The 27724-nt window shown below is 34.1% G+C and overlaps 4 protein-coding genes and 2 long non-coding RNA genes across 6 annotated transcripts; 3 read left to right on the top strand and 3 right to left on the bottom strand.

Moving 5' to 3' along the window:
- Positions 1 to 1341: 1341 nt before the first annotated feature.
- On the bottom strand, positions 1342 to 3815 carry LOC101208384 (F-box protein At1g55000). Its single transcript, XM_004139126.3, has 2 exons — positions 3370 to 3815; positions 1342 to 2141 (listed from the first exon to the last, which is right to left on the bottom strand). Exons 1-2 carry the CDS (start codon positions 3790 to 3792, stop codon positions 1755 to 1757), a joined length of 810 nt encoding a protein of 269 aa, XP_004139174.1. The 5' UTR covers positions 3793 to 3815; the 3' UTR covers positions 1342 to 1754.
- A 648-nt stretch (positions 3816 to 4463) lies between these two features.
- Positions 4464 to 9961, top strand: LOC101208625 (aminopeptidase P2). Its single transcript, XM_004139127.3, has 13 exons — positions 4464 to 4875; positions 5308 to 5433; positions 5517 to 5636; positions 5815 to 6090; positions 6328 to 6500; positions 6890 to 7141; positions 7391 to 7542; positions 7654 to 7844; positions 7977 to 8085; positions 8215 to 8369; positions 8593 to 8685; positions 9195 to 9275; positions 9734 to 9961. Exons 1-13 carry the CDS (start codon positions 4546 to 4548, stop codon positions 9803 to 9805), a joined length of 2130 nt encoding a protein of 709 aa, XP_004139175.1. The 5' UTR covers positions 4464 to 4545; the 3' UTR covers positions 9806 to 9961.
- A 909-nt stretch (positions 9962 to 10870) lies between these two features.
- LOC101208868 (pentatricopeptide repeat-containing protein At3g05340) lies at positions 10871 to 16451 on the top strand. Its single transcript, XM_031880891.1, has 8 exons — positions 10871 to 12951; positions 13692 to 13893; positions 14064 to 14144; positions 14948 to 14985; positions 15320 to 15399; positions 15504 to 15587; positions 15703 to 15811; positions 15975 to 16451. The coding sequence occupies exons 1-8, from the start codon at positions 10979 to 10981 to the stop codon at positions 16114 to 16116; spliced, it is 2709 nt and encodes a 902-aa protein (XP_031736751.1). The 5' UTR covers positions 10871 to 10978; the 3' UTR covers positions 16117 to 16451.
- Positions 16452 to 17333: 882 nt separating this feature from the next.
- LOC101209109 (hypothetical protein) lies at positions 17334 to 22915 on the bottom strand. Its single transcript, XM_004139129.3, has 9 exons — positions 22526 to 22915; positions 20868 to 20955; positions 19856 to 19969; positions 19505 to 19587; positions 19083 to 19197; positions 18676 to 18767; positions 18328 to 18393; positions 17832 to 17925; positions 17334 to 17584 (listed from the first exon to the last, which is right to left on the bottom strand). The coding sequence occupies exons 1-9, from the start codon at positions 22792 to 22794 to the stop codon at positions 17477 to 17479; spliced, it is 1029 nt and encodes a 342-aa protein (XP_004139177.1). The 5' UTR covers positions 22795 to 22915; the 3' UTR covers positions 17334 to 17476.
- On the top strand, positions 17925 to 19671 carry LOC116402081. The gene is made up of 2 exons (XR_004214456.1): positions 17925 to 18418; positions 18993 to 19671. It is a non-coding gene; the product is annotated as an uncharacterized LOC116402081 (long non-coding RNA).
- A 1802-nt stretch (positions 22916 to 24717) lies between the features above and the next one.
- LOC116401990 lies at positions 24718 to 27463 on the bottom strand. Its single transcript, XR_004214336.1, has 2 exons — positions 26429 to 27463; positions 24718 to 25489 (listed from the first exon to the last, which is right to left on the bottom strand). It is a non-coding gene; the product is annotated as an uncharacterized LOC116401990 (long non-coding RNA).
- Between the last annotated feature and the right edge of the window lie 261 nt (positions 27464 to 27724).

The following is a 27724-nucleotide window of genomic DNA, read 5'->3' as shown; positions in this document are numbered from 1 at the left end:
ATTTTAATTATCATTATGGATAAATTTAAAAGCTTTTAATTATAATTATGCTCGTTAAATTATAACATTAACACATTATCATTAACTAAAACAATGACGTTTCATATCTTTAATTTATTATTCCTTTAGATTGATTCCCTTCAAAAACGTTTGAGTAATTGACACATAAGGATTAGTGGACCATTAAGCAATAAATAAGGTTTAATAGAAATAAACTATAGATCAACTCACACATTAATTAATTATCGGAAACTTCAAGAGCTTATTAGTCCAATATTTTCTAATTTCATTTAGTTACAAACATTGACTTAAGTGTTTCGGTTATCAATTTTAAAGTAAGATGTTCAATTCATTTCGCATATTAGTTGAAAAAGGTAAAAAAATGTCAATTTTGAAAAGTAGGAACACAAAAACTTACATTTTTCAATCTAAGAAATCATTGATAAATTATTGTGTAAACCAGAGGGTAAAAGACACTAACAAAAAAATGTTAAAGAACGAGAACAAAAGAAAGAAAATTAAGCGGGTAAGAGCCACGACAACTAAGAGTTACGAAAGTAAGAGTCGAAAAAGCCTCAATGTACGAGTAAAAAAAATGATTAAGAGTAATAGAGTTATGATCTAGAAACTAGACTAAAACTAAAATAAGAGTAAAAAAAAGTAGCAAACGATAAGTCGAAAAAGAAAAAAAAACTTAATGATACTTGCAAAAAAAAAAAAAAACTTTAGCATTTTGAAATGGCAAAAAGTTCAAAATCACTTTTGATATTTTTTTCAATAATTATAAAACATGCTTTTAATAATATGAAAGTTTTCCTAAAAGTATAAAATTAAATACTAAAGTGATTAAATAGTAATTTTAAACGACCACTTTAAAATCAAATTTAAATCATCCGTACAAAAAAAAACTCTTAAAAATTCAAAGTTCTAATAACCATTCTTCTCAAAATCTAAACACAGGCTTCTATTTAGGAGTGGAAATGAAAAATGAGAAAAATCAAATCAATTGAATTAAACGTTCTTGTTGAGAATCTTGTTTTTCTTAGTACATTTCTCCTGGAAAAAAAAAAAACCAATCCATTTACTCATGATTCAACTTTTCCACATGGATTTAGCTATTGAGCCTCAAAGTTTAAAGTTTGAATTTACCAATTAAGTCAATAAGGGCTAAAGAAGATCCAAGTTACGAGTATAGTCCAGGCGTATACTAAAAACCAATCAATTTTTAAAAAGGTTGAAAAATCCTAAAAAGCTACCTTAATCATGTACCAAATTGAAAGGTCAGTGAAATTCAAAGACTAAATCTTGATAGCAAACAAAAAGTAACACAAACAGACTCACTACACCTCTAATTCAATCTTTATGGACATTAAATTCTAGGGGAAAAGAAGTTTGTTTACAATGTTTTTTGCTTAAATAGACATGTTTTTAACTTCCAAGAACATTAGATTTACAGCTAAACACAATAGAGCATCATCATCTTCAAGTAAATATGAGAATACATCATATCATATATATATATACACAATAATGAAACGAGGCAAAATGCCTCATTCAAATGACAGTAAGAATGTAGATGTAGATGTACATACCGATCAGCCAATGAGCCAAGGAGTGAATTGGTGTTGGATACGGATTCTTGATCTAATCATTCTTTGTGGATATGGAGAGGAATAACAACAGATTCCAGTAGAAAGCATCTGAATAATTTACACACTATCTTTACCCGAAGCAACAATCTGCCTTTGTGAGAATTAGGCAATGCTCATATGCCTCTCCCACCTGATGTCCTCGGCAAATTCTGTAAGAGCAGCTCGAGGATTGCCATTGGAAATGGATAAGTAATATTGAGCGGTTTCGTCGTCAACCATCATGCTTCGACTCAATGAATGAAGTACCCGCTTGTTCACTTGAACAGAAGACATACCTTGTTCGGATGTCACCTTACCATACAAATGTTGGGTCATGGGGATTCCGTCCAAATATAACACTGCAACTTCTCGTTTTGCAATAGCATCCATCTCAATGTAACATATACTGTTAATGAGCATATTGGGATTGCCAATGGGGATTAACAATCTTTCTCTTGAGTATATGCCATGGTCACTCATCATGTTGTTCAGACGTTTTATGTCTGTAACCTACAAGAAAGATGTATATATAAACACACAAAATTAATACACCAACGTCCATAACCATCAAAAAGCATTCATCTCAAGAATGCAACGGTACTACGTCATGTTATTTAGACATTGTATGTATATAACCTACACGAACAAGATATGTAAACAAGATTAATACACCAAAGTCCATAGTCATAAAAAAAAGGGAATGACCTCAAATTGAACTTGACCCTTCCTAATTGATTTATTACAAGTGCTTGGGAGTGGGAAAAAAACTATTTAACTCTTCATTTTTGCGGCAAGTTAATGTTGTGAAAGATATACAAGTTTCAACTATTGTTAAAACTATGATGATTTCAACAACACACCCAAGTCCATGGCCACCAGAAAGAGCTGATTTCAACATTTATACTTGATCCTTCCTAATTGATATTTTAGGGAGAAAATGAACAAAGTGTTCAGAGAGATGGCAAGGAAACCTAGTGATGTGACTTTTGAGCTCTAAGATTCATTCTTTGGGGTTCGTCATCGAAGCTCTTTCTTAACTATTCTAGAGGCATTATTTTTCTTGATTGGTTCGTTTTATTTGGAGAGGTTCCTGGGCTTCGATTCTTTTAGTTCTTTCATTTTCCCCCCTCAACGAAAGTAGTTTATTTCATTATATATATATATATATATTAGTTTCCACTATGGTTCAAACTGCTGGTGATTTCAATAATGTATCAAAGTTTATAGCCACAAGAAAGGGTTCATCTCAACAGTGGAACATGAATGTCCTTAATTGAACTTTACAAGAACTCAAGAGTTGGGAACACAAACAACAGAGTATGAAGTACAGATTTTTTCAAAGGTTAACAAATTTCAATTAATGTTAGGACTTCAAAGCAGCAGGGCCTTCAAGATCAATGTTAAAGAAATCAAGTATCTATAAGCTACATTGCTGCAATAAACCATATAGCTACAACAGGAGTACTGAAAGTTCAAAGTGTTCTCTGTACTCTAGCTCCCTTACTTTCAATTCATATGTTTCCACATCCAACATAAAACAAAAATTCAGCAAGAGAAGTTATAAAATTTGAACAGCCATAAATCTGTCGCACCGTCGTGTTTTTCAGAGAAAACAAGGAAAATAGATGATTCCAACTTCTTAAAATTGAATTGATTCTCAGAAATTCTACTACTGTTTCTTACCCTAATTTCCAGTCACTTTCTCAAATAAGACAATAATAATATTCGAAGCCCATACCTGAACAGAATACTTAACGGCTAGACTAGCCAAGCTATCGCCGCGGAGAATTCGATGAGAAATTGCAAACTTCCCAAGGCAATTATCTCTCCAGAAGCTCCAGGAGCTCGGCTTCCCGACCACATCCTTCACCTTCCACGGCGCTTTGAAAGCTCCGGAGACAATTTCCTGATCGGAAGCAACGGAGTGCCATAGACGGCAAACGCAGCTGGAACGAGCCAAGTCGGGGATGGAAAGGTTCTCGAAGATGAGGCGGAGGATATCGCGGCAGGAGAGGGCGAAAAAGTGAGAGTTCATGGGAGACAATATGGCAGCGGAATGATCCGCGGGTGGAGGTTGCGGCGGTGGAGAGTGAAGGGCCGGGGAGGGATTGAGGTGTCTGAGGATCTCAACGTCGTCGTCTTGATCGCAACAGCATCCCATTTTAGAGAGAGAGAGAATGAAATGAATGGTTGTGTTTTTGTAGATTGATAAAGGGTGGGATTGGAAATATTTATTAAGTTAGGCCTATAATCGTCCACTCAACAATTCATCTTTTACCCGTTTAATTTAACTCTTTCCTTTAGAAGTATTGGATTTAGGAGTGAGCATGGTGCATAAAAATGAATGAGTTAGAGACCCAACCAAAGACATACCAATTAGTTGGTGTTAGTTTGAGAAAAAAAAAAACTAAATTTATCAAAATCAAACTATTGTTGTCTAATCCTAGGTTAAAGGTTACTAAACAGATCATAATCAGTTTGAAATGGATTTGAATGAAAACCAATTTTGGATTAACACATGTGAGCTTGAATGACTAAAAATGTCAAAAATTGAACAATTTGGATAAAACTAATAAAAAGAAATAGTTTAAATCGAAATTGAAATTGATACGACTAATCCTTCTCTAATTTGGGTATATTTGGTGTTTTGTTGATAAATTATTTAACTTAAAATTGTTATCAATCACAATCAAATACAAATTGAAAGTATTTAAAAAATAATAGATATTTTTAGGCTATAGTTGAATTAAAATTTTGGCGGTAGTAAATAGTTTATCAATTGTTGAATTTTTTAAATTCTCCAAATTGAAATGTATTTTCATCTAAAATGTAATTAATAATAAAAGCATAAGAAGCGGTGGCCGGGACGGACGAAGTGCAGTGTTGAAGGACCTTATCTTCTCTCTCTCCGACGATGCACTCAATACCCTCGCAAGCGATTCGACCTCTTTCACTCTCTTCATCATCTTCAACCTCTCTCTACCTGCGTTCCATCTCTTCAACCTTCTCAATCTCCCCTTATTTCAATCTCCAATCCCCTGTTTTTGCCGCCATTTCCCGCCGACTACGACGTTCCACCCTCAGAAGTTGCTCCTCCATCACCGCCAAGCCGTCCTCGGAGATCAGACGCAACCGCACTAATAACGATGAGCCTGATTCCAAGCTTCGGGCTCTCCGTGACTTGTTTTCGAAACCCAACATTGGTATTGACGCCTATATAATCCCATCACAGGACGCTCACCAGGTCCGCCTCGTAATTTCGTTTTCTCTGGTTTCTTATGTGTTGTTAGAGCATATAGTCATTTGGATTTGTTACTCAATTCAACTCATCGGTTATTTTTAACTTTTTTTTCCCTTTACTTCTGGAAGGAGCAATGTGTGTAATCAAGGCTTCATTTGATAAATTTTGGGGTTTTTTTTTTTTTTGTTATTGAAAATTGCGCTTGTTTCTTCGCATTTTCTTAAACATGGTTTTCATTAGCATTTGAATTCTTAGGAAAATTCTAAGAGCAAAAACAAGTTTATGATGGGTTCCTTTTTTGTTACATGTTACTCAATTGTGCAATGTTTGTTGTTCTTGAAGTTTTTTGGAGGGGTGCGAAGAAGAAATCTGGAGTAATTGAGATTTTATGCTGCGAAAATTTTATGGGAAGTTCTATTTTGTATCTTTTTTCAGAGTGAATTCATTGCAGAATGTTACATGAGGAGGGCTTATATATCCGGATTTACTGGCAGCGCTGGAACTGCTGTTGTCACAAACGACAAAGCAGCACTTTGGACAGATGGACGGTATTTTCTTCAGGTTGAAGACTGAAATTTGCTCATTCTCTTGTTCCTTGACCATTTATTGATTGTGAGAATAATTTTCCTATTATTGATGATCAGGCTGAGAAACAACTGAACTCTAGTTGGACTCTCATGCGAGCTGGAAATCATGGAGTGCCCACCCCAAGTGAATGGCTTGCTGATATTCTAGCTCCTGGTGGTGTAGTTGGAATTGATCCTGTGAGCAATTGTTCTTTTGTATTCTCTTAAGATGATTTCCCCTGTTCATTTTTCCAAATCTAACTTGGTGTTGATTTTTAAAAATTTTTTTTTTTCAATTCTATAAACATTGAATGTTAACGCTTTGTGTACTCCTTCCTCTATCTAATGCCACCTATTGATTTCGTGAAGGGAGCAGTTTCTTTTTTCTGCCGATGCTGCAGAAGATTTGAAAGAGACCATTTCTAGGAAGAATCACAAGTTGGTTTACCTTTATGATTACAATCTCGTGGATGCAATATGGAAAGATTCAAGATCAAAGCCACCTAGAGGCCCTATAAGAGTGCATGACCTTAGATATGCTGGTTTAGATGTTGCATCAAAGTTGGCTTCTTTGAGGTCCGAGCTCAAAGAAGCTGGTTCATCTGCAATCATTATATCTATGCTCGATGAAATTGCCTGGCTGTTGAACTTGGTAAAGTTCTATCTTATTTCTTTATTTTTAATTAACTAAAGCTAGTATTTTTATGCCTTTTCAAAATATTAGCTGCAAACTACGCTGTTATCCTTATTGTTTTTGTTGTTTTCCTTCTAACTTCTAATTTTCAAGCTAGGATAACTCAAAGAATGTGATTCGACCTTTTTTCTGTTTGTATACAATGAATTATATTCAGTAGAGCATTCTATGTATAATTATTCTATTCCTTTGCAGAGAGGAAGTGATGTTCCAAACTCACCTGTTATGTATGCATACTTACTAGTTGAACTTGACGGAGCAAAACTGTTTGTAGATGATTGTAAAGTCACATCAGAGGTGATGGATCACTTGAAAACTGCAGGAGTCGAGTTAAGACCATATGATTCCATTATTTCTGCAATTGAAAAGTAAGTTAATTGAAACTTTTTTCTCTGAGTAGATTAAGGATGGAGATTGCTTTCTATATTGCTTTTAAAAATTTTAGCATTCTCATTTTAATTTCTATATGGAAGATATATCAGCACTATTAAACATGGACAGAACGGACTTACATTTGAATGTAAACTATATAGAAATGTTCATGAGCAAGTTTCACTATCATGGTATGCATAGGGCTAGGAAAATAAAAAAAAAAGAATACATAATGAGACATGATATTCTTTCCATGTTTTGCATTTTGTGCGAAGAAAACTTTTTGTGCTTCAGTTATCAATTACAATTTTAATGTTGCTATGATCACCATGCATGCATATGGTCATATCTTTACTTCAATGATGGCTGGATTTTTTCCCCCTAGTTTGGCAGAAAAAGGAGCTAATCTTTGGCTGGACACATCATCAATTAATGCTGCAATTGCAAATGCTTATAGAAGTGCATGTGATAAATACTTTATACGCCTGGGGAATAAAAGAAAAGGCAAGAGTAAGACTTCTGAGACCTCAAATAGTCAGGTTGGACCTACTGGAGTCTATAAGTCATCTCCCATTTCAATGGCAAAGGCCATAAAAAATTATGCTGAGTTAGAGGGGATGCGGAATTCTCATTTGAGGTAACACTGTTCTATCATCAACATTTTGCTTCAATCTTTAATCTTGATATTGTAATACTGTAATAAATATGCTATGCCACTTGAAATATCCTTTGATATAGTAACTGATGACTTGCTACAGCCTATGACTTATCCATTTTGAATTGTATCACTTGCTTATCATTTATGTTTTTCAGTACTGATAGTGTAGATGCTCTTTAAAACTAGTGAATTTGTTTAGTGAATTAGTGTTACGATGTTTTCATGTAGAGATGCAGCTGCTCTTGCTCAATTCTGGTTCTGGTTGGAGCAGGAAATTCTTAACGGTGTTAAACTAACAGAAGTAGAAGTTGCAGACAAGCTTCTAGAATTTCGAAAGAAGCAAGATGGTTTTGTTGACACAAGTTTCGATACTATTAGTGGTACGTAAATTGCCTTGTGCAATTTTTCTTTTAAAAAATTTGTTATTTAATTAAATGTTCCTGTTCTCAGTTTCTTCAGCTTCACGGCCTATTGTTGGAATGATTTTTCAGCCTCTGGTGCAAATGGCGCGATCATACACTATAAACCAGAACCTAGTGATTGTTCTGTTGTGGATGCAAATAAACTCTTTCTCTTGGACAGTGGAGCGCAATATGTAGATGGAACAACTGATATAACTCGTACAGTTCATTTTGGTGAACCAACTGCTCGTCAAAAAGAGTGCTTTACGAGAGTCCTACAAGTACAAAATCTCTATTTCCATCGTTTCTATAATACATACCAAATTTTAGACTGATAATTATCTCTTTTTATTTTTTGAAAGATCTCCATTGGAGGAACTAAATGTGTTCTCTAAAATATTAATCAATTGCAGGGCCATATAGCTTTAGATCAAGCAGTGTTTCCTCAGGATACCCCTGGTTTTGTATTAGATGCATTTGCTCGTTCTTCTCTCTGGAAGATTGGACTTGACTATCGACATGGTATTCCTTCTCTCTGTTGACTAATGAAGTAATGATTTTGTGTGCGAAACAATACATATAGTATAACTTGCTTAGAGATGTACTGGCTGATTATTTATTAATCTATTTTCCTTCCCACCTTTCTTTCAGGGACTGGGCATGGTGTAGGGGCTGCTTTAAATGTTCATGAGGGACCCCAAAGTATAAGCTTCCGATTTGGGAATATGACTGGCTTACACAATGGAATGATCGTTAGCAATGAGCCAGGCTACTATGAGGACCACTCTTTTGGTATTAGGATTGAGGTAAAACCAATCAAGTGATAATGTTTGGGTGTGTATGCTTGACTAAGGAATTGGAATTGATCTAGACTAACTAAACGAGTATGTACCTAGTCATGAATAATTTATTTAAGGGTTTAGCACAAAGTTCTCACACCTTCTTTACATTTTGAATGTGAAATAGCTTAATCTTTTCTGGTTACGTTTTATTCATTGTTTTACCAATAATTTTGATGGTCTCGTGCAGAATCTCCTTATCGTGAAGGATGCTAACACTCCAAACCATTTTGGAGGCATTGGATATTTAGGATTCGAAAAACTCACGTTTGTGCCTATTCAGGTAAATAGTAGGAAAATTATACGGATGACTAATAGAAAAGAAAAATCATTAGAGACTATGACAATGTTTTTTTAGTTTCTTTCTAGAATATATTATAGAAAAAAAGACATTGACTGCCTGAGATATACCATCTGGATTTATGCTTTTATTTTGCCTCTAACTCGATTGTTGAAGTTTATCATTAGATATTTCATTCAATCAATGAAATCAAATCTCATCCAAAAAAAAAAAAAAAAAAACTAGATTGTTGAAGTTAGCATGCATTATGATTACCCATATTCACTCAAGGTTGCTCTTAAGGGCCATGAAACGAAGCCTCGTTGTTTTCTTATTATTTTGAGTTAATTTATCAATTTGTTTTTAATCGACCACGATCAAGGCCTACCTCCTGTCTACTGTTTAGAACTTTTTTACTTCGAAAGACTCTTCAGATAATAATCCACATTCTGCAATTTTTTTTTTATCAGGCCCTTTTTTGAACTATTTTTTCTGGCGGTTTTCTTATGCAGACTAAACTTGTTGATATCACTTTGCTTTCTGCTTCGGAGGTAAATTGGCTAAATGATTACCATTCACAAGTCTGGGAAAAGGTTTGACATTCATACTCCAATACTTATCCGCGTTCTAATTTGGAATCAATGTTACATTTGGAGCTTAACAAAACAGTCATCTGTTTTTCTAAATTAAGAATGCTTTTTTAAAACAAAATTTTTGACTATTTTGGGAGTGATTCCCGGTCAAACATTAACAAAAAAAGAACACCTATCACTTAATTCTTTCAAAATCAATTTGAAATAACTTTTTTGTTTATTTAAAATCAATTTTGCTTCATGCCAAACATCATCATTTTAAGGATAAGCGAATTTGGCAAGAGAAAAAGTGGCAAACACACCCTTTAGAAATTTGTAGCCAATGCACCATTTTTAGTGGTATGAAGTAAATTATGCTAGCTGTGGATAATATGATACTATAAATGATAAGGAGGGACTAGGGAGTGTTGTTTGTGGATGTCTTCTTTTCTCTTGTTTATTGACTTATGGTTGTACAGGTTTCTCCGTTGCTTGAAGGTTCGGCTAGCGAATGGCTGTGGAACAACACTCAACCACTCGTGAAATCCTGATTTTTTTGGTTTTATTTTTTTAGGTTATTTGATATAATGTTATGATATGTGTCCATTGAAACAAATGTAGATGAATAGTGAAATGGTATGAATGGGTTTGAAACTGAACTGGGAAATTTACTTCTATAAGAAATGGGTTGTTCTTCTCTTGCTTTCTTTGATGCCTTTTCCCCTTATGGATGTTTTTATTCTACGTCTTATTAGGTACTTAAGTTGATTAAAGTTCACGTAACACATCTAACTATAGTCAGATGAAGACATTACTCTAGATAGTAATTTTAGGAATCATAATTAAGTATATAACAATGTTTTTTTAAAAAATGTAAATATAGTAAAATCTGCCGTTGATAGACTTATATTGCTAATACACTTTTATGATCTTTTAGTAATAAACTAATATTTGTAATATGATTTATTAGCTATAAATTTCTATCATTGATAGAATTTGTACAAATTTTTGTCATATATATGCTAATATTTTAAATCTAATTGCTATATTTGTAACTATTCCTTACTCTTTTCTTTCACATGAGAAATTTAAACATTACTCCAAATAGGTTAGACACCTAGTTATTCTTGTTAAAAACATTCGAGTTTTATGTTCAACGGAGCTTCAACCGATTATTTTATAGTACCTTATGTATACTGTACTGTAAAATTTGAAAGATGTAATATCTATTATATTAAAAGTTTAAATTTTGTTAAGCATAAGTATGAAAGACATTGTGAACTTATAATACACTATATTAGAAGTTTGTGAAGCTAATCTATAATCAAGAATTAGAATTATTTGTTTGTGTTTGACAAGAACAAAACTCTCTATGCAACATATCTGGCTATGACTATATTAAACTCGAGTTAAAGTTAATTTGGATGAACTTAATTTTCTTTTAAAGAATTTTATTTTAATAATTATAAAGTTGAAAAATTCGTACGTCTCATCTCTAAAATGGAAAGTTTACGAATTATGAACGTGATTTTAGTTTTAAAAGAAAAAGAAAACGAATATGTCACCTCACTATCAACTTGTGTGCAATGAATAAAATGTTGTCTTAAAATTCAATGAAGTTGGAATGGCATTCATTTTTGAATAAATGAACTTGAGAGGGAGAGATTAAGAATGTGAGAGAGAGACCAAAAACTGGTCACCGTCTCCGATTCCCAATTTCATGGATGAAACTCAAATGGGTATTTCAAAAACGGAGCTCACACCTTCCCTCTTGGGTCACTTCTCTAATCTCCCCTTTCAGAAACCAATTCCATCAAAACCCATTTCCAGAAACCTCCTCAACATTCGTCCTCAACCATCTAGACCCAAGCTTCCTTCTATCCATTTGTGGAAGAGAAGGGAACCTCCATTTGGGTTCTTCTCTCCATGCATCCATCATCAAGAGCTTCGAGCTCTCCAACCATTATAACGGGGTCGTTATAATGAACTCTCTAATCTCCATGTACGATAGGTGTGGTAAGTTACCCGATGCCGTCAAGGTGTTTGATGAAATGATCACAAGAGATACTATTTCGTGGAACGCATTGATTGGTGGGTTTGTGAGAAATGGGAAGTTTTTTGCTGGTTTTAGTTATTTCAAGGCTATGTGTTTAGTTGGTGATTGTAGATTTGACAAAGCTACTTTGACTACGATTTTATCTGCTTGTGATGGCTTGGAGTTTTGTTGGATTATTAAAATGATGCATGGTTTGGCGTTTTTGAGTGGGTATGGACAAGAAATTACTGTGGGGAATGCTCTGATTAGTTCGTATTTTAAATGTGGTTGTGTTGGTTTGGGGATGCAAGTTTTTTATGAGATGGGGGAGAGAAATGTGATTACTTGGACGGCTGTGATCTCCGGTTTAGCTCAAAATGGGTATCATGAGCACAGCCTGAAGCTGTTTAAGGAGATGATGAGTTATGGTTCTGTAGAGCCAAATTCTTTAACTTATTTGAGCTTACTCACTGCTTGTTCTGGTTTGGAGGCATTAAAGGAAGGATGTCAAATTCATGGCCTTATTATGAAGTTGGGAATTCAGTCAGATTTGTGCATTGGAAGTGCTCTAATGGATATGTACTCAAAATCTGGAAGAATTGGAGAGGCTTGGAAGATTTTCGAGTTGGCTGAGGAACTTGATATGGTTTCATTGACTGTTATACTTGCAGGGTTCACACATAATGGATGTGAGGAAGAAGCCATCCAGATCTTTCTGAAAATGTTGAAGATGGGGATTGAGATCGATGGAAATGTCGTTTCAGTTGTCCTTGGTGTGTTTGGTGCTGATACATCTTTGAGGCTGGGTCAACAAGTTCACTCATTCGTTGTCAAGAAGAACTTTATTTGCAACCCTTTTGTGAGCAATGGGCTTATAAACATGTACTCCAAGTGTGGAGCACTCGATGAATCAATGAAGGTCTTCGATAGGATGCGTGAAAGGAACTCGGTTACATGGAACTCCATGATTGCAGCGTTTGCCCGCCATGGAGATGCCTTGAAAGCTCTACAACTTTATGAGGATATGCAACTTGAAGGTGCAAAGCCAACTGACGTCACATTTCTATCATTACTTCATGCTTGTAGCCATGCCGGGTTAGTTAAAAAAGGAATGGAATTCCTCAAATCAATGACAAAAGATCACGGGATGAATCCAAGGAGCGAACACCATGCTTGTGTTGTTGACATGTTAGGTAGGGCAGGAATGCTGTCTGAAGCTAGAAACTTCATTGAGAAACTGCCTGAGCAGCCAGGTTTACTCGTGTGGCAGGCATTGCTCGGCGCCTGCAGCCTATATGGTGATTCTAAAATTGGCAAATATGCGGCCGAACATCTATTTTCGGAAACACCGGATAGTCCTGTCCCATATGTTTTGTTAGCCAACATATATTCTTCTGAAGGGAATTGGAAGGAAAGAGCAAGGACAATTAGGAAGATGAAGGAGGTGGGAACGGCCAAAGAAACTGGTATCAGCTGGATTGAGATTGACAAGAAAGTACACAGTTTTACTGTTGGAGACAAAATGCATCCACAAACTGAGATGATTTATGGAGTTTTGTGGGAGCTGTTTATACTCATGGTAGATGAAGGATATGTGCCAGATAAGAAGTTCATCCTCTACTACTTGGATGATGACAGGAGGGATCCAATCCATAACGGTCAAGCTACACATCAAAACGCCATAGAAACTGAAGTCGTTTGGGAGCTGTTTTGAAAACCAGTTACTTTTTATTATTATTCTTTTAAGCACGACCCGCTGGGTATAAAAATTTCAACTTCCAACTTCAAGTAAAGGAGGACATTCCCATTAGTTATACTCACCCCCACAAACACAATTTTGTATCTTATTATTGCTGCCACTTTATAAAAGTGTAGTTTTAGAACAACTTAACATAAAAAGTTTACAATTTAATTCTTAAACTTCGGTTCAATTTAAGTTCGGTTAATAAAGTTCTTAAATTTCAGTTAATAACAACTTAGTCTATCTATTTTAAAATTTTTATCTAAATTTTAATAAGTAATAATTTAATCCATATATTTTAAAATAAGTAACAATATAATGTCTATCATGAAATTTATTTTGAAAACGAGATACCACTTGTATTATATAACAACCGATTAAAATCAATTTCAATCTACATGTTTCCATTGGATTAAATTTTCATAGACATTAAATATAGATACAAATAATAGTTTCTTTTAATGGATGATCTATCGAGAATAAATAGTGATACTTTGTTATACTTTCAAATAAATTTTTATTGAAATTTGGTTAGTTTAAAATAATTTCCAAATTTTTTGCATTTAAGAACAAGATCAACATTGGAGGAAGGCCAATCAACAATGGAGGCGCTCTGTTTCTCCACAACCGTTCTTCCATTTCGAAAAACCGTTGGATCTTTCAATGACACTTCCAATTTTCCCTCCATTTCAAAATCTTCCATTCTCTTCCCTTCCTCCTCAACCTCCCGATTCACACCGATTTGTAGGCAAAGAACTGAAGGAGAAGACACGCTTCTCTCCGGTCCTATGGCTGCGTACAGATTGCTCGGTCTCGACCCAACTTGCTCCGAATCCGAGCTCAAAGCTGCTTTTCGAGCCAAAGTACTGTTTCTCTCTTCCCCTTGCCGCTTTGATTTCTTTCGTTGCTAACCCAATTGAATTGTTGTTGACTACGTTTGTGTTTTCGGATTATGGCTGTAATTAGGTTGGTTTTTTGAATTTTTGTTTCATGTTTTGATTTTCAATTGGACTTCTGATTTTTGGATGTTTAGGTGAAGCAATTTCATCCGGACGTGAATAGAAATGGCAATGATTCGGATTCTATGATTCGTCGTGTAATTCAAGCCTATGAGGTAGCTAATAAAGAGACATGCATTTATTGAACCAAGAAGAAAGTTGTGCTGTGTTGGTTATCTCGATGCTTAATGTTGTTTTTTTAGTAGGATGAGCTTCATGGCAATCATAATTTATGTTGATCTTAATTTGATTGTTGTTGGGAACGACTATCATTGTAGTGATAGTCAATTCCCAACAATTATTATCTCCGCATGCTTAACATTGTAGAAATTGAAAATCATTTTCTGTTGTTTCTGTGCTAGTAGAGTGGATAAGGCTGTTTACCTGCTTACAGACGAGAAGGAGATTGTTGATCAACTCTCCTTATGTTCTCAAACAACTTCTGTGTTCTTACTGATATTCTTTGAATGGTTTGACTGGAAGTCATTAATTTAGTGAGAAAAATTGTCTAGAAGTTATCGAAATAAAGTGTTTAGAGAGAGAAATTAGTGAAAAGAAGGTGCAATAGAGAGTAATCAAGAAAAAAGTGATTGAATATTATTTTGCTGGTTAGTTTCGACTCTAGTTCATTTTGACTTATGTGTTTTCAAAAGGTTCATTTTAGTTTCTACTTTCAACTTTTGTTTGTTATTAGTTGTTTTGAAAGTATAGGGACCAAAACAAACCAACATTGAAGTATTGAGACACCAAAAGTACTTATTTGATTTTTGATCTCTCTTTCTCATAACTTCTAGACTTCGATCATATGAGACCGTAACAAGGCTAGAAATGTTTTTGATTTGATAGCCAACTTGTTTTGCCATCTATGTTGTAGTCAATAATGAAACTCAACAGTGACTATGCTCTGTAACATATGCAGATGTTATCCAGTTACAGCCGAACAGAGTTCATTGAGAGGTATCGTAGTGCTTTTGATGTTGATCTCAGGGTGTATGGAACTTTTTAACTTCTTGTAACACTCATCATAGAATCAATTGTGTAATGTCCATGTGATTGGAAGGCTTACGGAAATTTTTGTTTATAAATAAACAATGCTATGTAGTATATAACAATTTGTTTGACAGAAATTCTCCATATTTTAGGGGCTAAATCTCCATTGTTGATAATTTGAGTCTTTGACATTCAATGTGGTTTTATGATATCAAGTTTCAGTTCCACCTGCATTCATTCTAATTTGTAGATCTGTTATTTGTTTTTATGAAATTTTCACTAATGAACATATGAAATTCAGGGAGTGTTTAGATCCTTTTGAAAACCCAGAATGTGAAGCATTTGATGTCTTTGTGAATGAGTTTCTTTGTGTTGGAAAAGGTACAATCTTTGCTCCAACTTAAGAATGTTACAATGTTGTAATACAGTAATGATATCCTTCCCACTCATTCCCCTCTCACATGTGTTGTCATAACAATATGCAGGCTGCCCATATTCTTGTGTAGATAGAGCTCCCCATGTCTTCACTTTTGCCTCTTCCACTGGGACAGCCCGTGCCATGTCTCAAGGTTCGTTCAGAATGATAACACAACCATAATTTCAAATTTGGGTGCATAACCAAAAGGCTTATGAGATGTGTGCATCATTCTAAAGGTGATTTCTCGATTTATTTCTTGTAATTAGGACATAGTGAGGATTATCAGCTTCAGATGGCAGTTGGCCAATGCCCCAGAAGCTGTATACATTATGTAACACCTTTGCAAAGGATCATTCTGGAAGAGCTGCTTGACAGGTAGAACAATATTCCAATTTATATATATGTTTTGAATATAGAAAATACAAGTAGATTATCATTTTTGAAAACCACTTGTTGTATTTATACCAAGAAAGATCGTAGTTTTTTCCCCTCCTTTCTTTAGCCTTTTGGTAACTGTAGTTTATCTTTGTTTGTGTAGTGCCTTGGATGTGCCTTATGATAATTCTGCAGAGGCCGATTTACTATATTCTCTTATAGTGAAATCAAAATTCGAGAATAATCGATACAAAAAGCCAAAGAGGGAGCCAAAGAATTCAACAGAACAAGTGGATTGGTATTGAAATCAGATTTAGTCTCGTGTTGGGAAGAATTAAGAAGAAGCCAACGCAGTTGACGAAATACATCAACAGCATGGTTTGCCTCTGCAAGCGTAGAAGTCAGATATATCCTCAATATTTGTGTTGTATACTATCTTGAGCATCGAAGTTAATGCGAGAATGCTACATTATAGGTGAAAAAGGTGATTTCTATACGTTCAACTATTAAAGTACAGCCTCTAAATTTTTAATTATTCTAGGGTAAAATCAATTTATATTCCTTAACCTAATAATTGTATTTATAAGTGAATCAGTTTAGACCGCTCCTTAAATGAAAATTTTCTTTTTAAAATCCTTAATGCATGAACTTTTATCACACAAGTACAAGACTTCTTTAAGTATAGGGATTAATGTAAATTAGAGAAAAAAATGTGTAATGAAATTAGCATTAGCTTTTCACCTATTTATCTTACTTTTTCTCTATTTTAGGAGTTACGTAATAATTTTTTTGCTACTTGAGCAAGATTTTTGTTGAATAATAATTTTATTTTAAGTGATTTTGAGTTGATTTTAACTAAAATGATGTGAAGATAGTTATTTACATGCATTGATTTAGTTACGAAAGTTGACTACTAACTTGATACGATTATTAAACCCCAAATGTTTCAAGATATAAATTGATATTTGCTTTAATATTTAATACAAAGTTAAAGACAGAGTCGAAGATATTTTTCTTCAAATTTGAATTGTTAGTCTCATCTGCATAGGATTCACTTATCAATATTATAAAGGTCTTCTGATGGAATTTTGTTGAGATACTGTAAGGTATCTAGGTAGGAATACATTAGTATGATATTAATGAGGGATTTAAGGATAATTAGATTGGAAGTTAGTTACTGATTCTTATTATAAATAGAGGGAGGGGTGAATTATTAGTGAAGGTAGGCATTAGTTGAGTGGTTTAGGGCTTGAGTTAGTATTTTCAAGAGGTAGGTTCCCAAGTGTTTTGAACTTCGTTTATCTTCTATTCCTTCCTCCTTACACTTTAATATATATATCCCGATCTTGTTCTAGTTAGGAAGTATTTAATATATACATGTAGTAAATAAACCGGTAGCTTAGGCTTGTGGTTTGATTATCTAGTTAATTCAGCTAATTTTTGTTATTTATTATAATTGTTGGTGGTGGTGGGGTTAAAAAGAACTCAACTAAAAAATTCACACATTGGAAGAACAGATATATCAAGAAAGTTGACTCTTCTTTGGTTTCTGGAACTAATGATTAGATTTAAGGTAGCTCATTAAAGACACAATAGATTGCGTTTGGAGTTCATAATATACAAGGACCTATTATTTTTAAACACATCAAGGAAAATTTGCGCTGCTCATTTTGAAATTGCCTTCATGAATCGGGTTAACGAAGAGAGAACTCCAGCTGCTTTGTCCAAAAATGACGGGTCCTGGTCTGAATCTGCTACATTTCCAAATATTATCTGCACAAGATTCTCATACTTACATTAGAGATCTAACTAATCTCTTCTTCATTTAAGAACCACTGTAAGATTGAAATTGTGAAAGTTCCACAATTAAGTTACTTAAACAATCTATATATTTACTTCTGATCATATAATGTGAGGTAAAGTAGATGACAGATTAGTAGCTTTATTAGTAGAAAAATTGTGAAAGCTCCACAATTAACTTATTCTAATTTCTCATATGTTATTTTCTCAGGTAACTGACCTCGAGGTCTCCAGCATCTGGACGGCTTATTAATTCTTTGGCTAGCAAATATCTGCCAGGCCTATCTTTGTCATCATAGAACACTTTCCATAACCTGGTCAAAGATTGCAAAGGTGTTAATCACACCTTTTTTTTTGAAAAAAAAAGAGGAGGAAGAAGAAAGTGGCTGGAGAAAGTTCAACCAAAGGTATTTGCGCATTTAGCGGCCTGGGCCTGGGCCTTGAGTTCGATTACTATTTCACTTCAATGATCAATGATTCCCTTACTTGCATGTAAGATACAGCATAGTATTTGATTATATTCTTAAATTTGTTCAGGTCATATAACTAAAAAGTAGTCTGGACCATCTGAGTTGTTCCTAAATTAACTGTAAGCATTCTCTAGAGGCTTGAACAGACCAAAGTGAGCTCAGCAGTCAAATAAAAGAAATAAACAACTTCAGCACAGTGTGAGAAGATGATTTAAAGAATCTTGTAAGATGTTAAAATCTTCTTACCCAGGATAAGCTCTAAAGACAGCTCCAGATGGCAAAGGCCTCATGGAGTAGACTGTTGTAAACGTGCTGTACAAAAAATAACAAAATAGAGGTTGAGTAACATAGATCCTTTCTTACCTGAACTTAATGACCAATTACAAAGTTTAGAGTCTCTCATGAAACTTTTTTTCTCCTTTACAACTGTTATGTATGAGGTTAGACGTTTACTTCATATTAGACAGACGATCATTTTTCGTAAGCAATTATTTCGCAAATAAGATAACCTTTACTTTTATTTTTCTTAATGCTGATGTCTACTCATACCTAGATTAAATGTATTCTAGATAAGGTGAGAGTTTTGAAATTTACCTTAAAAAGTATCTTCTCAATTTTCGAACGTTAAATCCAACCCCTACATCTTCGCTGATGAGACGAGGGTTCCACATGATAAGAGGCCTTGGCTGCCATCAACGTAGAAACATAAGTAGGAAGGAAGGAACCAAGTCCATTTGATTCAGTGTACAAGTGAAAACTGTCACAGTCCAAATATATGTAAATGATCTGATGATATACGACACTGTCAGAAAGAATAGTCTTTTCTTATTATGTTAGTATATGTTAACTCAATAAAAGATAACCTAATGCATATTAATTTGAACTTATGTGGCTTCATTATATGATTGCAGACCTCCAATTTTCGCAGTTGAGTACCATAATATGAGAAAAAATTTGGGAAGCAAAGATTTCAACACCAAATGGAATGATTGGATTTTTACCGGATCATCTGAGAGGGCAGCTGCAATTTTCTCTACATTTGCCAACATTTGGTAATCAGGAACAACCATAACAACTATCTCATCTGCAATATCTACAGGTTTTCGGTCACTTAAGCTGAGAATGACAATCATACGTCATTAAGTTATAATTGTATTCAGGTAAAAAAAAAGAACATATAGAATCAGATTGTCCAAACTCACTTTGGCTTAGCTTTTTAGAGTACACAATTAATCTGGAAAATTGTAATGCATTCACTTAAATGGTGGCTAGAACAGATTATGATAGATAAAGATTCTATCCAATGTGTAACCAATATATTTTGCCTTAGTCTCAAGTTTTCCTTCAATCGATATCAACAGTATTAGTGATGGAATCTTCAAGGTTTTTTCAGAAAAGGAATTGTATGTTTTATGGAACTTACCTGGAAATTTTGAAGGAGGCATCTTTCCATCGATATTCTAGAAGTGCTGCAGCCCCAGCATCAGGAAACACAGCTTTAACTTTCTAGCAATTAAATTTGGAGTGTACTTAGATATATGATTAAACTAACTTGTGAATAAACATCCTAAAAATTTTGAATCTTTTCCAGTTTTCTTTGTTTACTTCTGTTGTGGATTTCACATCATATATAATTTAAATTTTCACTAAATAAGATTAATAGTAATCTGAAACACATGGTATATATAATATATTCCAACTGTTCTTCAAATTCAATTCTTGATTAGTAAACTGTAAAAAGGGCATTAAAGTGATATTTCCACATCCTACTTACCTCACAATTTGTTTCCTCCATGAGTGACTCCAAGAAAACTCTTGAGAGCTCCCAGAGTTCAGCCTGAGCACCTTCATCATCCAGAAACTGAAGTTGGGGGATAAGAAGCTCAACCTGAAAAGAATATATGCAAGAATATAGAGATGAGGGAGATAAAGAAACAAGTTCAGGATCAAACCTTTATTAGCAAGAAACTGAAGGATAAAGAGGAATCATAAGATGCACCCAAACATCTAATTTGAGTTCAAACTTGGTCGCTAAGAATCAAGGAAGTCATCAAATCTCTCAAAACCAGCCTTCGACTGAGTAGATCTTTGTTAGACCTCCAATCATTTACACCTACAAAGGGAGGTTCTTGGGGGGACCTACCCCTGATGAGGTATATAAGGAATGTTTTGGGATTAGCAAATCAGGTCATATTTTGGGTAAAGGCTGCTGAGACTTTTGAAGAGAAGATTCCAGCCTTCTCGAAGGAGCTGGAGAATAACTTTGGCATTTATTTCTGTCTTTTCTTTCTTAATTTACTGTGCTTTCTTTTAGTGTATTCTGTGGATATTTTGTGAACTCATAGGGAATTTATCATCAATAGAATCACAGCAGAATACTGCCTCTGTTTCTCTATTGGTTTGGGATTTTACTGGGTTTCAGAGAAGGAATACTAACAGTTTTTTCACAAAAGAGTGGCAATGGGGCCCTCGATACCCCTGTTAAAGAAAGAAGAATATAAACTGGGAGAGAGTGAGCCAATAAAAGCATTTCAAAATCCAACCAGCTTTTAGACTGGGCGATTTTCTACTACTAGGTATAGAGGTGAAATTAGGTACATGAAACATGGAAAATTAGAGTGCTTCTTATAGTAAGAATCTAAATTTACGCCTTACTATCCTGGCAATTGCAGGCTGAAATTTGGACGTGTTGAGAATTTCATTTTCTGTTATAATGTTTGCGCATATTTACAGGGCAGTGACATAAGGTTTCTTAAGGATTAGCATAAAGTAAAATAGTATCATACTATTGCTCTCGATCCTCCTGAAGATACAAACAGGCCAGCAGATTCACCAGATTGCCTAACTGCTCCCTCCAAGTCTGAAGGCAAACAGCTGAAAATAAGAGTAAAAACATTGAGAAAGCCTTTCATTCATCAACAAAATGGAGATTTCAATAGCACAAAAGATTAAAAAAAAAAAAAAAGCAAAAATAAGCCAATACTGTTCCTCTTTTAGTTTCGTATCAATTCAGAATGTCCTCTTCTTACCAACGATACTAGGTACCTGACTGATTTGAACAATTCCAACTCCTATCTGTCATCCCTTGGCTTAATCAGCTTGTAAAAACAGGAGAGCTTTGAATTCGACCAACTAAACAGAGATCGTAATAAAGAGAGAAAAACATTGGGAACAATATCATGTGACCTTGGTGCATAAGCCTAATTGCAAAAGAATTGATGACATGTTCCTTGGCAATAGCTATATCTCTCTTTTCTTCTTATGTATGTTACTGTTTGGTTTATCTAGCGCACATCTGTTACTACATTTGGTTGCCGACTAAACTGGTAGGGTATTAAATCTTAGACATGAAACCACCGTGGTTTAACTCATTTCCTCTAAGCCCTTTACTATTTACATGGCCTTTAATGATCACTAGATCAACCCACAGTGATTGACAATAACCATATTGATAACCAGACACTGAAACAAAGGCAATTAGTTGAAGCCTTATTTCAATTGCTAAACTTAAGTTAGTTCTTTCTTCTAATCGAGTACCAGAGAGTCAACTTCTTGAATTATGCTCAGGGTCCTATCCCTTCTTTGGTAAACCTACAAAGATTTAAAATCATTCAAATTTCCTATCCAGGAACTTGAAGTGGACATTAGAGAATATCTTACTACCATTATCACCTTTTCCTCCAAAAATCTCAATGGATCACTCCTTATGGATAACTGAATTTCCCACTTCAAGACATCCACCATGATCAACAATAATTTAAAAGTATTTTGAGACTTCCTAGAGACTTTAGGTCACAAATCCTCCATTAGCTTTAAAATAATTAAAACTATTGGGTTTTGGCACAATATTGGAAGAGTATTTGTTTCCATATCAAGAAGGTTCAAGGAAGTGATGAACTCCAAACACCGTAAAAGAAGTCTAATACTAATTTAGTTTCTAATCGTTCCAATTAGGAGTACTCTAAGCTTTAGTGTGCTAACTCTAGTTAAATTCTCTAATTTCAGAGTGAAATTCAAGAGTGTGAATAGTACACAAGCTTCAAGAGAGCATTCTTGTAATTGGGATTTGAAAGAGAATTAATTTGTGCAATCGTAACAGTTTGTAGCGGATTTCTTTTTATTAGACAGTAGTTTTTCTTCAGGTTCACAGTTTTCCACGCAAATTTGACAAACACATATTTCCAAGCTCCTACTTCCTAGTTCTTCATTATCCACCATTTTTTCTCCATAGCTCTTAGTTATATTGAAATAACTTTCTAATTCTATTTAATCACTTAAAGATTCATACCAAACCGATCTGGAAATTTGGATGCAGAATGAAGTTCATCATTTTGAACCTAGAAGCTACTTATGATTCAATCAATTAAGAGCAGAAGAGAATCTTTCCATGATCAACTCTAAGATTCAGTGAACAAATATTGAAGAGGAAGAGAAAAAGAGAAACCTGTCATCTTCTTCAACCTCCTGACTCAGCTGTTGTTGCAACGACAATGACGGATTCGCTTCTAATACATCGTCTTGGGGAGTCTCGCCTTGAAATTTCTCGAACTTACCATGAATTTTTGAAACGGACCCATTTTTGGTAGATGAAATTTGAGGGAAGACAGAGAGGGAAGTTGGAGGAAAAGATAAGGGGAAATGTGTGGATGAGGTTGAATTGGATATTAGGAAGGAACAATGGGGGAAGGAAGGATTGGGGAATGAGGAAGCCATGAACAAGGTGAGAGCTATATCTGCTTTAAGCTGTCAGCCATAGAATGAATTCACTCAAAGTTTCTGAGTTTTTTTGTGGTGATGATTGCTAACCGCTAATCTTTCAAATTTGAGTCATCATTTCTTTTATTGGTTTACTCTCAAGTATTTTGCTTTGAAAATTTAGTGATAATAAATAAATAAACGAGACATTTTAAAAAATAGAAAAATATCGAAACAATTTACCAAATATAGCAAAATTCATCCGACTCTCCCTAGTTCATTTGAATTTTTTTTTTGAACATTTTGTAAATAGTTTCATTCTTTGCTGTTCATAACATTTCCTCTAAATAAATAAGATTTCATGAGAAAATTATTTTCAAAATATTTACAAATGTAGTAAAATTTTAGAATTTATCAACGATAGATATTGATAGACATCGACTTACTTTTATTGGTATCTATCAATGTCACCAATAGACATTGCTATAAATTTCACTAATAGACATTAATATAAGTCTATCAGTATTTATCAATCTCACTAATAGACATTAATATAAGTCAATGTATGTTATCGATAAATTATAATTTTATTATAGGGGTACTTGCATAAATGACAAAAGAACTTAAAATAATTATATACATAACACAAGGGTAAAATAATTGCATATATACCTCAAATAATAATAATAATAATAATAATAAATAAATAAAAGACTAAAATACCCACACCCAATCGTCATTTTGAATTTTTTTTTCTAGATTTCTCGATTCGAAAATTATCACTTATAGCACCTATCACTATTAACTGGCTGCTACTAATAGCTTTCAATTTGAGAAATGATTATTTCAAACACTTCTTGAATTTGTTTACTTTGAAAGCTATCACTAATAACTACAATTAGTGAATATCACTGATAGCTGTTATCGGTTATTATCACCGATAGCTACTATCAATGATAACTTGTCATCATTATGAATATATATATATATTTTTTATTTTTGTGAAATTGAAAGCTATCATTGATAGCAATGGATAGAATGTTATACATTGCTACCATGGATAGATGTTATCACTATAATAACTTTTAATTTGAAAAATATGTTATCAAGATAAGCATAAATGGACAACTTAGAAAAAAAGATCGAATTGATCATTAATAACATAACATTTATACAGTAGCTTCTCTATTGCTAATAGTATAAATGAAATTGATATAGTTTCAACTTCTATCAATGACATTAGTGATGGAAGAAGGAAAGTGAATGGCAAAATTAGCATTTGAAAAAAAATTACCATATGACTGACAAAAAAATTGCCATTTTTGTAAATAGTGTTCCCTTGTCTGCTATAGATTATATTCAAGACAGTTACAAAAATAACAAAAAAAATTATAATAATAGGGTGTCAATACATTTTCTAAATTACAAAAAGTATGAAATTTAAAAGTATTTTTGTGATCTAAGATAACTTTTCTTATATTTATTTTCTAATTTGTGGTATAGGGTGAAAATTTTCCTATTTTTATGTATGATATGATTATATGTTGTTTAATGGCACTTGAAGGATGTTTAGGATGTTCTTGCCCAATGCTTATTTCAAGACACACTGCTGCTTGGTCAAATTGCAAAGAAACGTTGTGCATAACATATAATGATGAAACAGTGTGATATGTGGAATGGAAGGCATGGGAGACGCTGCAATCGCCAACTCTCCATGCAACAGATCACTTAACTGGATTGTTAAATTTTTAGATGATTCACCCTTCAATTAATTTTCCAAGTTTGTGTTGCATATCTTAAAATTACTTACTAGTGTCTTTACATCAAATGGTAAAGGGGGGAAAGTTTTACTTTGTTTAAACCACAGCTAAACTTTTTATTTTGTCTATACCCCTATGTACTATATATGATTGCAATCCACAAAGAGAGCCATAAAAGAAATTGAAGATCAAGAATTTATTTTACTATTCCATGTGTGCTTATAAAGAATCCTAAAGATATTTATCTAAAGTTAGACAAGAATTTATTTCAAAATAACAGTTTGATTAACTCCTTTTCTTTTAACATGAAGATTAAAATATAATATGGTGAGAAGTAAAATAATAATAATATCTATGGTGTATTACACATCTGCCAATATCGATTTTTTCATCCAACAATTAATACTTTGGTCTTTAGAGGATGCGCCAACCTTTGCAGAGCTTCCAAGCATCCTCAGGTTAAAGTCTCTTGTAGATTTAAATCTTTTCTTGGTGTAGTAGTAAGCTTGAAAGCTTGCCAGCAATTGATGAAAAAACATGAAATCTTTAACGTTCTGGATTTGAGTTTTACTCCAATAAAGGAGCTACCTTCATCAACTGGATATCTTTCCGAGCTCCATCAGTCTATTAGCCCTTCCAGTTTTTCCCACAGAGCATGAAGCTGTAGATTGAAGAGCTTGGTTACGTGAACTGATGCATCCAAATTCATCAAGCTTTGATGGGTCAATTCCGCAAAATGACCGAAGTATCTCTTCCTTCTCGAAGCTCGAGAACTCTTGCTTCAAAATTGAGAAACTGATTCACCTGAATCCCAACGAAAAAGGGCTAACAAAGGTATAGCAGTTGTTGGAAGAAAAGTGAAGCCTGTTGCTGCATATAATTGCATCCCTTCTGAAAATTTGGAGCGCCAAAGAAATCAAGATAGGCATGAAAAGGCATATCCATGGCATCCACTGCAGGAAATAAGATGGCAAAGAAGATCGAAAAGCCAAAGTGAACTTAGCTAATCAGCAGTAATAATATGTATTGGCGTAACATTTCATCTCAGAAGTGGGATGTTCGAATTCTCAACCCAGTTGTTGTACTTAAAAACATTGAAAAATATTATAACAGTAATATTGAAAAAGAGAGAAAAAATGTCTACAAAAATTAGTTCTTCAACCTTTGTACTTGGAGTTTAGTTATATACTTTCTAATGTTATTTTTTTAAAAAAAAACTAAGTCAAATTTTGAAAGCTAAAATTAGTATTTGAAAACTTGCTTTTACTTATGGAATTTGGCTAAAGTTTTGTTTTCAGAAATCCTAAACTAAAAAACAAATGGTTATGAAAGGAAGTGCTAGTTTTTTAATTTCAGTTTTCTAAAAAATAAAAACGATACATGTGAACCAAATATGAACTCTACAAAGAGACTTCCCAACTTCTTGACTTTTATGTTCCCTTCAATTTAATTACGATGTTGATGGAAAAATGGGAGAGGTAGAGAAAAGTCTTTGGATGAAAGTGGAAGCTGTACTGTATCAATCAACTTTCTTTACTGCGATGCCAACTGAATCAAATTATATTGAGAGTTGAAGCGTTTGATTTTTTCTCTTTATCTAAATCATCATTCTTCAATTTTTGCTCTGTATTATTCTTCACGAATATATACTCTCTTTAGCCGTTAGTTGGTTATAAGTAAGAAGTTGAAGAGGGAGAAGATTTTGGTGAAGGTAATATAGGCTGCAACATTCCTTGAAAGAAAGGAAGGGCAGAGGGTTAGGGGTTCCTTTTAAGTGTTCTTGAGTTTCCTTTCACTTGTTTGTTCTTTTATATTGTAATTTCTATTGAAGATATCAATAAAGCATAGACACTGTATTGATGTTCTATCAGATTGGTATCAGAGCATCAAACCTGGAAAACAGAGAGAAATGATGAAGAAGATCGAAGAGACTTTGAGGTCCTTGGCACAGGCGATTGATCTAAGGGGGATTCAAATCCAGGAAAACCATCCGTGGTTGTTAAAGGAGAGTTGAAATAACCAAGGAAGAAGCAAAAAGGAGAGAAATCGAAGAAGCAAAAAGAAGAGAAACCTAACTAATCAAATATATTGAAGACATTATTCATGAGAAATCTAAAACGAGCGAAACAGAAGATTCATTCAGCCGAATAAAGATGAGTTAGAATAAGGAAGAGCAAGGAGAAGCATCGATACTTTAAATAATTGGGGGATCGAAGATGAGCAAGAAGGTTACAGAGAAGTTAGAGAATTAAGCCAAAAGGCAACAATGACAAATATCGGTGATGATGAGCACAGTCGACGGAGGAAGGACACCGATAAAAAGAATCGAGAACGAAAAGTACAAATGGAGGCAATAGAAATTGCAGAAAAGGTGAGTGATCGAAACAAGTTCAAAATAGAAATTGAAGAGAAAGAGAGCGATCGAAACAAGTTCGAGTCGCAAGTGTTTGGCGTAAGTAGTTCTGTTGGAAGTGCTTTAGATGGTTATCAATCATTGGGGGAAGGCGATTCATTCAAGAATGGGTTGGAATTGAAGCAGAGGTTGTTATCTCGTTTCCGTTTAGCGATAGGAGAAGCTGTCAGCGGATGCTTCTTAGTAATCAAACAATTAGGAAATCATCGTGGAAGGTTAGGCGATAATTATTGGAGGGATCCGAAACAAAGACTCGAGTAAAAAAGAAATTGTTGTTCAAGGAAACAAAAAATGGTTGGTTGTGATGGAGAATGAAGTCGTTGGAAGTTGTTTGGTTTAATTTCAATGGGAAAAGAAGACAGCTACGACAGTCGTTTGGATGTGAAGGAAAAAGAAAACGTCGACAAGTGGTGGTTTACTGTGGTCCGAGGAAGTGATTGGGAATATGAGTGAATCGTGTGAGGAAGAAGAAGTTGCACATGTCAGGATGCCAATTACGTAGTAGAAAGTGATAGGAAAGAAGATTAGGACAAGATAAATAAACCCTAAAATCTTAGACTTTTCCTTTTCAAGTGGGCTTCAACTTATTATAGATAAAATAGTGGAGGTCCATTATTGTATAGATGAAGTGGATGGTGATTTTCGAGAATGGGAGAGACGAAAAACGTGCCTAAAGGTGGGGAAAGGAAGATTGATCAGTGGGTTGGTTTATGGGTTAGTGCAAGAAGATTATTTTGTGCTATGGGCTGAAGTAAATGAGTCTTATCAGAGCCAA

Source organism: Cucumis sativus, chromosome 2, assembly GCF_000004075.3.
Source record: "Cucumis sativus cultivar 9930 chromosome 2, Cucumber_9930_V3, whole genome shotgun sequence".
Lineage (NCBI taxonomy): Eukaryota > Viridiplantae > Streptophyta > Magnoliopsida > Cucurbitales > Cucurbitaceae > Cucumis > Cucumis sativus.
Note: the sequence above shows the minus strand (reverse complement) of the source record. Positions and strands in the feature narration are given on the sequence as shown.

Excerpts from the sequence above, each read along its gene's own strand:
- LOC101208384 (XM_004139126.3), bottom strand. The coding sequence starts at position 3,792 with ATGGGATGCTGTTGCGATCAAGACGACGACGTTGAGATCCTCAGACAC. Across the intron at positions 2,142-3,369 it reads CCGTTAAGTATTCTGTTCAG|GTTACAGACATAAAACGTCT; the intron begins GTATGGGCTTCG and ends TCTTTCTTGTAG.
- LOC101208625 (XM_004139127.3), top strand. The coding sequence starts at position 4,546 with ATGCACTCAATACCCTCGCAAGCGATTCGACCTCTTTCACTCTCTTCA. Across the intron at positions 5,637-5,814 it reads GTGTAGTTGGAATTGATCCT|TTTCTTTTTTCTGCCGATGC; the intron begins GTGAGCAATTGT and ends TGAAGGGAGCAG. Across the intron at positions 8,086-8,214 it reads TGGACTTGACTATCGACATG|GGACTGGGCATGGTGTAGGG; the intron begins GTATTCCTTCTC and ends CCTTTCTTTCAG.
- LOC101208868 (XM_031880891.1), top strand. The coding sequence starts at position 10,979 with ATGAAACTCAAATGGGTATTTCAAAAACGGAGCTCACACCTTCCCTCT. Across the intron at positions 15,588-15,702 it reads AGCCCGTGCCATGTCTCAAG|GACATAGTGAGGATTATCAG; the intron begins GTTCGTTCAGAA and ends TCTTGTAATTAG. Across the intron at positions 15,812-15,974 it reads CTGGAAGAGCTGCTTGACAG|TGCCTTGGATGTGCCTTATG; the intron begins GTAGAACAATAT and ends TTGTTTGTGTAG.
- LOC101209109 (XM_004139129.3), bottom strand. The coding sequence starts at position 22,794 with ATGGCTTCCTCATTCCCCAATCCTTCCTTCCCCCATTGTTCCTTCCTA. Across the intron at positions 19,588-19,855 it reads TGGAGGAAACAAATTGTGAG|AAAGTTAAAGCTGTGTTTCC; the intron begins GTAAGTAGGATG and ends TTTAATTGCTAG. Across the intron at positions 19,198-19,504 it reads GCCTCCTTCAAAATTTCCAG|CTTAAGTGACCGAAAACCTG; the intron begins GTAAGTTCCATA and ends TGTCATTCTCAG.